At 42.8% G+C, this 12,717-nt stretch overlaps 1 protein-coding gene across 7 annotated transcripts in view; it reads right to left on the reverse strand.

The window, feature by feature from the left end:
* Window positions 1–12,717, reverse strand: part of SIL1 (SIL1 nucleotide exchange factor) — a 288,848-nt gene that overhangs the window by 91,112 nt on the left and 185,019 nt on the right. For all 7 annotated transcript variants that reach the window (XM_023735588.1, XM_023735590.1, XM_023735589.1 and 4 more), the window contains one exon: window positions 8,470–8,661. In XM_023735588.1, coding sequence (XP_023591356.1) covers window positions 8,470–8,661 — 192 coding nt within the window. The remainder of the gene's footprint in view (window positions 1–8,469; window positions 8,662–12,717) is intronic.

Raw genomic sequence — 12,717 nt, forward strand, 5'->3', positions numbered from 1 at the left:
AAAAAAGAGCCAGAAGCAGAGTCCATCCTTTGGACCTGGGGTCCCTGTGCTGAGAAGCTCCTAGACGAAGGAAAGACTGATGACAAGGATCTTCTCCCAGAGCTAACAGAGACAGAAAGCCTTCCCCTGGAGCTGGTGCCCTGAGTTCAGACTTCTGGACTCCTAAACTGTGAGAGACCATTAAAGCTATCCACTTGTGGTATTTCTGTTATAGCGGCACTAGATAACTAAAACACAATTTGGTACCATGAGAGTAGAGTGCTGCTCTAAACAGATACCTACAATGTGGAAGCGATTTTGGAATTGAGTAATGGGTAGAGGTTAGAAGAGTTTTAAAGTGCCTAATAGTGAAAGCCTAGACTGTTGGTGGAATTATGAACATCAAAGACAATTCTGGTGAGAGCTCAGAAGGAAGCAAGGAGAGCTGTAACACCAGAGATGGCACAGATGGTGAAAAGCAGCAGCAGAGAAACAGCTGCAGCAGAACCAGGAGACCACTGTGAGATGGCAAGGGAGTCAACCCAAGGAGAAAGAGAGCTGAGCGCCTTCTGGCAGGAGGCTTCCTGGTGGAGTGGGGTGCCTCTGGCACTTATCAGTGGAGCGAGGCTTGCTGACCTACGCAGCAAGAGAGCTGAGTGCCTTCCAGCCGAGGTTTTCTGGTAGAGTGGGGTGCCTCCAGGCACTTACTGGTAGAGTTAAAGAGCTTTGTAACACTTGTCTGAGCAGGGCAGATGCTGGCCGGCCAAAGAGGCCTGAGGGGCCGAGGGGTCAAGAAGACAAGGAACCAGAAGACAAGGAGCACAGGAAGAAGAACTGCCTCAGTCTCAAAGGGTAGGACCACAATCTCTGGGGTCTCAAAGGGTGGAACCACAGCCTGTTGGGTCTCAAAGGGTGGGGCCATGGCCTCCTAGGTTTCAAAGAGTCAATGTTCACCAACTAGGTTCCGGAGTGTGGGACTGCCTTTCCCAATTGCCAGCAGAATGGGGCTAGATCTGCTGCCCAAAGCTGAGGGGGAGGGGCTGCCATGCACAAGGGGCAGAAAAATGGGGCCTACCAGGGCCAAGGGGGTAGGGTTGACACTCAGACAGACTAGAAGAATAGGGTTGCCCAAATCCAAGGGTGCAGAGTTGCCATCCCAGTGGGCCTGGAAGGCGAAGCTGAAGCCCAGGGCCAAGGGGCCTCAACCCAGAATCTGGAGAGTGTGACCAGCACCCAGAGTCTGGAAGGCAGGGTCATTGCCTAAATGGTCTCAGAAAACAGAGGATTATTTTCAAGCTTTGAAAGCTAGTGTAATGTGTTCTGCTGGCTTGCTTGGTGCCTGTTATCCCTTCTTTCCCTCCAATTTCTCCCATTTGTAATAGAAGTGTCTACCTTGTCCCTGTTGTACCACTGTACTTTGGAAGCAGATAACTTGGGTATTCTAGATTTCACAGATGAATAGCAATTTTGCCCCAGGATGGAATTTGGACTTTGTCATGGATTGAATAGTGTCCCCCAAAAATATGTTTTAACTTGGCTAGGCCATGATTCCCAGTATTATGTGGTTGTCCTCCATTTTGTGATCTGATGTAATTTTCCTATGTGTTATAAAGCCTAACCTCTACCAGTGATTAAGGAGGCAAGATCAGGTTAAGTTAAAGAGGATTAGGGTGGGATGCAACACCCTTACTCAGGTCACAGCCCTCATCTGATGTAAGGCGAGCTTCCCTGGGATGTGGTCTGCATTACCTTTTATCTTACAAGAGATAAAAAGAGAGAGAAGCAAGCAGAGAGTCAGAGGTATCTCATACCACCAAGAAAGAAGCACCAGGAGTGGAGCACATCCTCTGGACCCGGGATCCCTGCACTGAGAAGCTCCTAGACCAAGGGAAGACTGACGACAAGGACCTTCTCCCAGAGCCAACAGAGAAAGCCTTCCCCTAGAGCTGGTGCCCTGAATTTGGACTTTCAGACTCCTAAACTGTGAGAGAATAAATTTCTGTTTGTTAAAGTCATCCTCCTTGTACTATTTCTGTTATAGCAGCACTAGATAACTAAGACATGATTCCACTTTACAAATCATCAGGAAAACTCAGGAAGCTAGAGCCCAACAACAGCGTGACTTCTACCTACCTTTTCCCTCCAGATTCCACAAGCAGTTTCCTACCTGACTATGTCTCTGCCTCTGCCTCCAAACTGGAAAAGGGCTATGACAGAGAAATTGAGTTTGAAAGGACAGCATTGTATTTGACACTGCCAATATTTTTAGATGGACCTAACCTGCTTTTACCACTTGGAAAATCACTCTTACACATTTTGATATAATCACAGAGCAGGGGCTTTTGTCTCTCTGTCCACTGTTGCAGCCCCATTGACTAGAATAGTGCTGGGCATATAGTTAGGTGCTCAATAAATAATCATTGAATAAATTTGATCATAAAAAATGTTCCTGACGAGATGAGAAGGCAAAAAGGGACAGGAACTGGTTGAATGGACATGGGAAATCCAGGGTGGAAAGGAGGAGTGTGCTGTCACATTATAGGGAGAGCAACTAGGGTCACATAACAATGTGTGTATAAATTTTTGTATGAGAAACTAACTTGAACTGTAAACTTTCACTTAAAGCACAATAAAAAAAAGAAAAAAATAAATAAAGACAGCAGGGGGAAAAAAAGTTCCTGAAATAAACTCCATTATGAATCAAAAAGGCAAACTGAGGTGTCAGTGCCAACAAAATGCAAGGGGCCTTGGCACCACAGACCTGAAGAGATGGTTAATCCAAGGTCGTGAAGTATGCATCAAATCTGCTATGCCATGTGATCACAAGTCAAAGCCTGGACTTTTCTGCTCCAATCAGTCCTTAGGAAGAGGAATGATTAACAGGCCACAACCAGCTAACTAGGGAGATTCAAAGCTGGGTGCTTTGCTGACATAAACACAAACAATACTTACTGAGCCTTCCTTCCTCACATGCTTTGATTTTAAAATCTAAGAATTCACTGCCTGTCCTTTGATTCCCCTTCCTCTAGGTGTTCCAGATACAAAACCATGGCTCAGAGTCCTGTCATTTCATATCTGGATCAGTCACCTTATCAAAATTGGTATGAGTTCCTAGCAGAGCAGCTGCTACTATGTCAACCACAAAGCAACACAGCCCCCAACCACAGAGGTTCTGTTCTAGATTCAGCTTATCTTTACTACTACAATGACAATTCAGTACGATATAAATGCTGACATTTATATAAGCATTTTGGCCTTTCTGAGGTTTTTCTCATTTATAATTTCACTGGAAGTGAGGAAGAAAAGAGTCGTTCTGTCCACTGCACACCTGAAGGACCAAGCTTCAAAAGCAGGGTTCTGCCCAGCATCACAAAGGAGGAAGGCATGACCAGAATCCAGGTCCACAGCTCTTCATCGGAGTCTGGGGCCAGAACTCTTCCCGGGCTGCCTTTAGGATGGGACAGGACAGGTAGACAAGAACCCAAGGCAGAGGGCGGGAGCACATTAGAAAGCAGACAGAAGGAGAACTGTGTCAACACTCAAGAGGAAAGGAAAGAACCAGAACACTGACAAGACAGTGAGAGAACAGGAAACTGAGAAAGGGAGATGTCTTAGTTATCTAGTGCTTCCATAACAGAAATACCACAAGTGGATGGTTTTAATGAAGAGCAAGTTTATTTCCTCACAGTCAAAGTAGGCTAAAAGTCCAAATTCAGGGTGTCAGCTCCAGAGGAAGACTTTTTGTCTCCATCAGCCTTCTTCTGTTCAGTGTTCCCCGGGACTAGGAGCTTCTCGGCGCAGGGACCCCGGTCCAAAGGATGCGCTCTGCTCCCGGCACTGCTTTCTTGATGGTATGAGGTCCCCCTGTCTCACTGCTCACTTCTGTCTTTTATATCTCAAGAGATCGCCTCAGGACACAATCTAGTCTTGTAGATCTGGTTCTGCCTTACTAACACAACTGCCACCCATCCTCCCTCATTAACATCATAGAGGCAGGTTTACAACAGACAGGAAAATCACACAGTACCAAGAATCATGGCCTAGCCAAATTGATACACACATTTTTGGGGGGACATAATTCAAACCATGACAGGAGAAATGGTGGTAAATAATTGAGGAGTCACGAGAGGGAAAGTAAATATACCGCCCCAGGGTAGATGGGGCAGACAGAGGCCGGTCCTCATAAATAACTCACGAACTGTTTTCCATACACAAGGTTTTGCTTTTCACAAATCCTGTTTAATAATTCAAATACAGCTGTGAGGAATCCTTGGGCAGACCCAGTTCAAGTCTTTGAAGCTCATGGCTCCTCAAAACTACCATTCAGTGGAATGAGAGTGGACTAGTGAGTCTCCTGGCTTGAAAAGTCCTATGTTTCTCAAAGCTGGCACTATGTAACCCCAATTCCCCATCACAACTGGAACTTGAGGCCAAAATATATCCCTCAATCCTCCTGTGAAATCTCAATTTAGCACTGTTTCATGGCAGCCTGACAGACCAGACTAAACCAAGGACTTTACACTTCCAATCAAAAGGCCAATGACCTAGAATATTTATGACCCTTCTGCCAAGAAGCACAAGCTTGGCCTCTACCAGGGGGGCTGGTTCCTGGGCTGACCTCTGGTTGAATCTAGTGTTATCCAAGAAATTGTTTACCCAGTGACCCATGAAAGCAGAATGGAATGTCATCCTAGGGATGACATTGCCAGATGACTTGAAGGCCTGCAGGGGGAAAAAATAAAACTTTGTTAGAGCACTGCTAGCCCAAGCCTCCTGTACACTCTTTCCATTCTAGGTATGATAAGCTCTCCAGTTATCCTGGCCTTTCATGCTGCAACTAAAGCAAGAGCCTATAGAAGCTTGATACCTAAAGATCCATCCAAGTATGTTACGATATTAAAAAATAAAAGCTGTCAACATCACAGCATGACTGAGTTGGCCAATATCCCCTAGGATCCATCCTTTAAATATCTATAATGGGAATGCTGTTGGAGTTTTCATTTTTTTACCCTGGAGAGAAAGACTGGAAAGAGGAAAGAGAACCCAGGTCAATTTTTTACCTAAGGGAATCACAGTCCTCCTATTTGAGACCTGAGCAAGACTTATGAGCAGAAAGAGAAGATAAAGAGGCTGCAGACAGAGTACACATGCATCCTCTCTCATAACAAAAGCTGGCAAAATCCTAAAGAAAGAAAAAGCTGTCTTTTAGCCAACTTTATCGAGAACAAGGATGCTTGGGAGGACGCTGAGGATATATGTCTTGATGAGGATCTCAAATAAGTCTCTGATTATGATTACATGGCCTTCCTGAGCCATCATCTACAATACTGCAAAAAACTCCTATCTGGTCTCCCTGGTTCTACCCATGCTCCCCACCTCCATGCTAGTTCTCAACACAGCAGCTAAAGAGATCCTTTTTAAAGTAAGTCAGATTATGTCATTCTTCTGTTCCACAGTCTCCAACAATATCCAATTTCACTTTTTTTCATGGCTTACAAGGTCCTCAATGCTCTTCCTCCCATTATCTCTGAGCTTCATCTACTTTTCCTTCCCTCTTCTCTCATTTCCAGCCACAATGATCTACTTGCAGCTCCTCAGACACTAGGCATACTCCCTATCTTAGAGCTTTTGACTTGCTGTTCTTCCTTCCTGGAATGCTTCTCCCCAACACTGCCAATCCTTATCTTGCTCTATATTTTGTTTTCCCATAGTACTTATCATCTTCTAATACATTATTTATAATTTACTTGTGACACTTATTGTCTGCATGCTCTGTTAGAATGTAAGCTCCAATTTTATTCAAGTGCCTGGAAGAGTGCCTAGGAGCAAGTACCCAATAAATCTATTTATTAATAAATCAACGGGTCCTCTTGGCCCCTTCTCCTTAGCTCCACCTGTTCCCTTTTGAGCTTCATTCAAAAGGTACCAGTATCCTGTGAGAGGCCAACCAGTCATAAGCACAGGGTTTTAGGGTCAGACAGACCTTGTTGCAAATCCCAGCTCTACTATTCACTAGCTGGGTGACCTTGAGCAATCACATAACCTCCCTGTTCCTCATATTCCTCAATTATAAAATGGGATTAATAGTAGTATCTACTCATAAGGCACTTGTGGAAGTTAAGAGTTAATGTATACAAAGCACTTGAAGCAGTGCCTGGCGTGTGATATGCTCAATAAATATTTGCTATTATAATCCAAGTCTGATCAGTCACTTCCTGCTTCAAACTGTCCAATGGTTCTTAAGATTAAGGTTAAAATCATAAATAGAATGACCGACCAAATGCCACCTCTCTGACTCCCTAACTCCTCCTCTTTATCGACGCTACCCCACCTTTTCGTCATTGTGCTCCAGTCATTCTAATCTTTTCCAGGTCCTCAATCGAGGCTCATCTCTGCCTCAGAATCTATGTACAGTCGGCCCTCCATATCCACGGGTTCCACAACAGAGGATTCAACCAAATGCAGATCAAAAATATTCGAGGGGAAAAAAAAGTTCCAAAATGCAAAACTTGAATTTGCCGAGCTCGGAACACCATGCTTAATCCACTCAAATTAAGTGATGTGTCGGCATACCCTGCTGTAGCCTCCCTGCCCCTTCACAGATCCTCAGTATCTCTCCAGCACTTGTTTGAGCACTGTTTGCCTCGTGTCTGGTTACTTCACTGCTTGTGTTGTGTGCACCCTTTGTTTCTGTGAAAAAATGGCTCCTAAAGAGCAGTTAAGTGGTCAAAGCAATCCCTCAAAGGCTGAGTGTAAGGGGGTTGAGGAGAATGAGAGGAAGGAGTTTAAGGCTAGTAAGGGATGGCTGGCTAGCTATGTAAAGCGATACAGCCTCAAGAACTTCAAGATCATGGGAGAATCGGCATCGGCTGATGTCCAGGCAGCTTCAGTATTCCCAGGAGAGCTCAAGAAACTCACAGAAGAGAAAGGCTACTTTCCAGAGGAGGTCTTCAATTGTGATGAAACAATTAGCTACACAGCATTTATACTGTATTAGGTTTTTTAAGTAACCCAGAGATAATTTAAAGTATATGGGAGGATGTGCCTAGGTTATATGCAAATACTACACTACAGATTTTGGTATCTGAGGGGATCCTGGAACCAATTCCCAACAGATACCTAGGGACGACTGTATATGCTGTCTCCTCTGCCTGGAATGCTCTAACACAAAAGTTGGCAAATTTTTTCTATAAAAGGCCTGATAGTAAATATTTTTGGCTTTGTGAGCCATATGGCTTCTGTCACAACTATTCAACTCTGCCCTTATAGCATGAAAACAGCCATAGACGATATGTAAACAAATGAGTGTGACTATGTTCCAATAAAACTTTATTTACAAAAGCTGGCGGCAGGCTAGATTTGGTCCATGACTGTAGCCTGCTGAACCCTACTCTACTACCCCCTATTAAGGACTGAATTATGTTCCCAAAAAATATGTGTTGTAAATACTAACCCTTATACTTGTGGATGTAATCCCATTTGGGAATAGGGTTTTCTTTGTTATGTTAATGAGGCCATATCAGTGTAGGGTGTACTTTAAGCCAATCACTTTTGAGATATAAAAGGTGAAGATTAGGCACAGAAACAAGGAAGCACCCATGGGGGAAGACAGATGCCACATCACATGAAGATCACCAAGGAACTGAGGAATAGAAGCTGAACAGAGGCAAGGACCTACTCCCAGGGCCGACATAGAGAGAAAGCTCTCCCTTAGAGGCAGTGCCCTGAATTTCGACTTTTAGCCCCCTAAACTGTGAGAAAAGAGACCTGATGGCACAGTGGTTAAGCGCTCAGCTGCTAACCAAAGGGTTGGCAGTTCAAACCCATGGGAGAAAAGACCTGGCGATTTGCTCCCATAAAGATTACAGCCTCGGAAACCCTGTGGGGCAATTCTACTCCGCCCTATAGGGTTGCTGTGAGGCAGAATCGACTTGACAGCACACACCAGCAAACTGAGAAAATAAATTTTTGTTCGTTAAAGCCACCCTCTGTGGTATTTGTTATAGCAGCACTAAGAAAGTAAAACACCTCCTCTTTACCTAGCCAACCCCTATTCATCCTTTAATGCACAATCTAAATGTCACATTCTCAGAGAAGCTTTCCCTAATGCCCTGACTAGGCTAAGTTCCCCTCTTACATACGCCCACGTCGCCCTTTGAAGCCCTTACCACAATCTTTCATTATCTCATTATTTACTTATTTGTCTGTTCCCCCTTCCAGACTATGAGCTCCAGAGGACAGGGACCATGTCTATTTTATCTCTATTGTATCCTCAGTGTTGGAAATATAAGAGGTAACACTCCAAATACAAAAGAGGCTGGCCTCTAAGAATGTTCTTATTAAAACAGACGTTCACCTAGATTAACAATACTCTATGTCCTGTGAGGGAAGCAAAGATGCTAATGCCATTTTCTTAGGGCTCACGAGAGAAGGATTTATTTTTGGAGCTCTTAATTAAAGGTCAGAGCTGTGGACAAAGAACTACAGTACCTGATGGACGTAATATTCAAGATCAAAGAGCGCAGCAATCTTCTCTTCCAAGCTGGAACTGGAACTATTGAATTTGTTGATCAGCCGTACCATGATCTGCACGTCAGTCTCAATGACGACATTGAGTTCAGCAAAGTCCTTCTTCAGCTCCTCAATGGGGCGGAAGAGCTGCTTTACCTCAGCCTGCCTTGCCTAAGGAAAGCAGTGGAGACATGATTAACCAAACTGACTGAAGCCATTTCCCCAAGACCTCTGTGGTCTAGCATGGTTGCCCATTCTCAGTCAAAGAACTGCTGCTCTAGAACTCATAACCTCATTTAAGATGCCCAGAGAGCGCTCACAGCCTACCCATATAGCCTCTGCTCCAGAAACACACTTTTCCAAGGTCCACTTATTCTAGTTCAACTTCCAATATTCAAGAAGTATGGAAAGTCTTCTTGTAATCATTGAGGTCAGGGGAACTAATGAAAGCTCACCTTCAACCTCTAATCTCACATGGGACAGCTGTGGTCTGAAGTGGAATAATCCAAGCCCTGGTTCTCTAACTTTCACACTTGGAATATCTTGGCCTTGCCCTGCCCAACCCAGCCACATTTTAGGGAAACCCAGGCATAGGAAACTGTGGGTAAACAGTTGTCAAAGCAGGTGCAGTCTGCTGATGAAGATGAAATCACGTCATTACTGTCAATCTAACCACAGGTGTACAATTTGTTCAACTGTTTGAAATGGCTAAATTACTGTATGTACTATACTCAAATCTCAAACAATTTTCTCTCAATCCCTCCCCACCCCACAGACATACAAAGATTTTTAAAAAGAATTTATGTTGGAAGTGAATAAAGGGCTTTAATTGGATATTTTATACATGTGACACACTGTTTTCTTCCCAATTTCATAGGATGGTGCTTACAAAGAAGAGTCTGAAAGGTTACAGTGGTTTCTGTCTCTACCTTCCAAGAAAAATTAAAAGGCACGAATATTTATAAAAAGCAGGATGATGAGCAACTGTCAGCTCCAAACTGCTCATCTATTACCTATGGGTTTCTCTGCCTAGTTCCAAGTGCTCCATAGAAACACCAAACAAACAAATGAATCAGCCTATCTTAAAAAAGATAAGCTCCTAGCAGAGCAATCACAACTATGGGGTGCCACATCCTGTTTGTCTGAGGTAAAACAATAATGAAATGTTCTCCCTGCACCCAGCTAGAGGACCCTGGATGGTCACCAAAGGCCAGACAAAGAGGTCTGGGAAGGCTGAGTCACGGATTAGAGTTGTGGAATGACATGCAAGTGAGCAGGATAAGAAACTCACCACTTCTGCCTTACAAAAATGGCATGTCTGTCTGGCCCTCAGAAAGGACTTTTTTTTTTGTTTATCTTTTTACTTTGAAATAATTATAAACCCACAAGACATGACAAAAATAGGTTAGGTAGGGTGTACCGTGTACCCTTCATCTAGCTTTCCTTAATGGTAGTATCCTACATAATGACAGCACAATATCAAAATCAAAAAAACTGACAAAGGTACAAGACTGTTAACCAGACTATAGGCTTTACTCAGATTTCGCCAGTTTTTATATGCACTCACTTGTGAGTGTGTGTGTGTGTAGTTCCATACAATTCTATCCAAAATATAGATTCACGTAACCACCAAAACAATCAAGCTACAGAACTGTTCCATTACCACCAAAGAACTTCACTGTGCTCCTCTTTTATAGGTATGCCTCATCTTCTCACCCCATCTCCTGTCCCTGTGCCCCGGCAACCACTAATTTGTTCTCATCTCTGTAATTCTGGTGTTTGAGGAATGTTATATAAATGGAATCATATACTATGTAACCTTTTGAGATTGGCTTTTATCACTGAGATCCATTCAAGTTATTACACATATCAATAGTTCAATTCTTTTTGTCGCTGAGGAGTATTCCATCACATACATGTACCACGGTTTGTTTAACCATTCATCTGCTGAAGAACATTTGAGTTGCTTCCAGGTTTTGGTTATTATGAATAAAGCTGCTATGAACATTTGTGTACAGGTTTTTCATAAATATAAGTGTTTATTTCTCTGGGATAAATGCCCATGAGTACAATTGCTAGGTCACATGATAAGCTTATGTTTCATTTTATAACCCAAACCAAACCCGTTGCCGTCGAGTCGACTCCAACTCATAGCAACCCTATAAGACAGAGTAGAACTGTCCCATCGGGTTTCCAAGGAATGGCTGGTGAATTCAAACTGCCCACCTTGGTTAGCAGCCTAACTCTTAACCATGGCGCCACCAGAGCTCCTTAGTTTCATAAGAAACTGCCAAACTGCTTTCCAGAGTGGCTGTACCACTTTACAACTCCCACCAGCAATGTATGAAATATCCAGTTTCTCCACATCCTCACCAGTATTTAGTATTATCGCCATTTTTTTATTTTAGCCATTCTACTAGATGTGTAGTGATCTCTCTTGTAGATTTAATTTGCGTTTCCCTAATGGCCAGGAATAGTGCTTATTTGCCATCCACATATCCTCTTTGGCAAAATGTCTATTCATGTCCATTTTCTAAATAGGTTGTTGGATTTTATGATTGAGTTTTGTGAGCTCTTTAGATTCTAGACACAAGTCCTTTGTCAAATACAGGCAGTCCTTGCTTTGCACGCTTCTGATATGCACCAATTTCAAATATCAGGGTTTAAACACCACCACTCCCCCAACATGACTCACATTTCATTTACCCCAGTACATTAACTATGAGTAACTTCATAAAGTACAAACTTTGCTGCTAGCTCTTCAGTCCACAAATCACTACATAAGTAACAAATGTCCATCATGATCAGTGACTGATCACATCATTTCTTTCAAAGTTTGTCAGTGATTGGTCACTGTGCATCTGTTATTTAGTTCACACATGAATGCAAGGCATGCAGTTGTGTTGCCTCCTTGTCTCCCAATGATAAACCCACATAACTTTTACAAAAATAAATAACTGATAGAGAAAATTGGCTAACAAAGATGAAAGTGCAGAAAGAAACAAAAAGTGGTAACTCTGGCAGTGAAATTCGAATTGAATGTCACTGGAGTTATACAGGAAACCCTGATGGCGTAGTGGTTAGGTGCTACGGCTACTAACCAGAAGGTTTGCAGTTCAAGTCCACCCGGCACTCCTTGGAAACTCTATGGGGTGCTCCTACTCTGTCCTATAGGGTCACTATGAGTCGGAATTGACTCGATGGCAACGGGTTTGGTTTTTTTTTTTTGGTTTGGAGTTATAGAAGAAATGACCAACCATGGGAATGCTAATCTGCCGCCATTCTATGTTGTTGTGTGCCGTCGAGTCTATTCTAACTCATAGCAACCCTACAGGACAGAGCAGAAGTGCCCCACAGGGTTTCCAAGGAGCAGCTGGTGGATTCGAACTGACAACCTTTTGGTTAGCAGCCTGAGTTCTTAACTACTTCGCCACTAGGGCTCCTGCTATTCTACATACTCTAGATATGCAGCCAGAGGAACTTCGCAAAGGTAAACTTATCGACTTAGGAAAGTGACAAAAAAGAATGATGTCAGCAAACAACTTCACATTAAAGGAACTCTCAGAAGTATTTCACAACACTGAAAGCACAAAGGATAAAATGTTGGAAGCTGATCGATACTTAGAAAGGAATATGACAATTCACCAAGACATAAAGAGAATGCTTGCTTTATATCATAGAAGACAAGCCCTGTTCAAAGTATTCTTGGTAAGTTTTTGTTTTTTTAAATATTTTATTGAGAATTTGGTGAAAGTTTACACAGCAAATTAGGTTCCCATTTAACAATTTGTACACATAATGTTCAATTACATTGGTTACATTTTCCACATTGTGTCAACATTCTCATTATTTCAGTTCTGGTTGTTCCATTTCCATTATTCTTGCTTCCCTACCCCCCGACTCCCGGCATTCCCTGTCCCTCTGACTCTTGATGAGTTTTTTACAAAGAAATAAAATACTTTAATTCTTGATGTTTCTGATGTTTTAAATTACAGTACACTATGAAGCCAGTATAATGCTGATACCAAAACCAGGCAAAGACATCACAAAAAAGAAAATTACAGACCAGTATCTCTCATGAATATAGATGCAAAAATTTTGAACAAAATTCTAGCCAATAGAATTCAGCATCCTATCAAAAAAATAATACACCACGACCAAGTAGGATTCATACCAGGTACACAAGGATGGTTCAACATTAGAAAATCAATCAATGTAATCCACCAC

This window comes from Trichechus manatus, unplaced genomic scaffold (genome assembly GCF_000243295.1).
Source record: "Trichechus manatus latirostris isolate Lorelei unplaced genomic scaffold, TriManLat1.0 scaffold00080, whole genome shotgun sequence".
NCBI classification, from domain to species: Eukaryota; Metazoa; Chordata; class Mammalia; order Sirenia; family Trichechidae; genus Trichechus; species Trichechus manatus.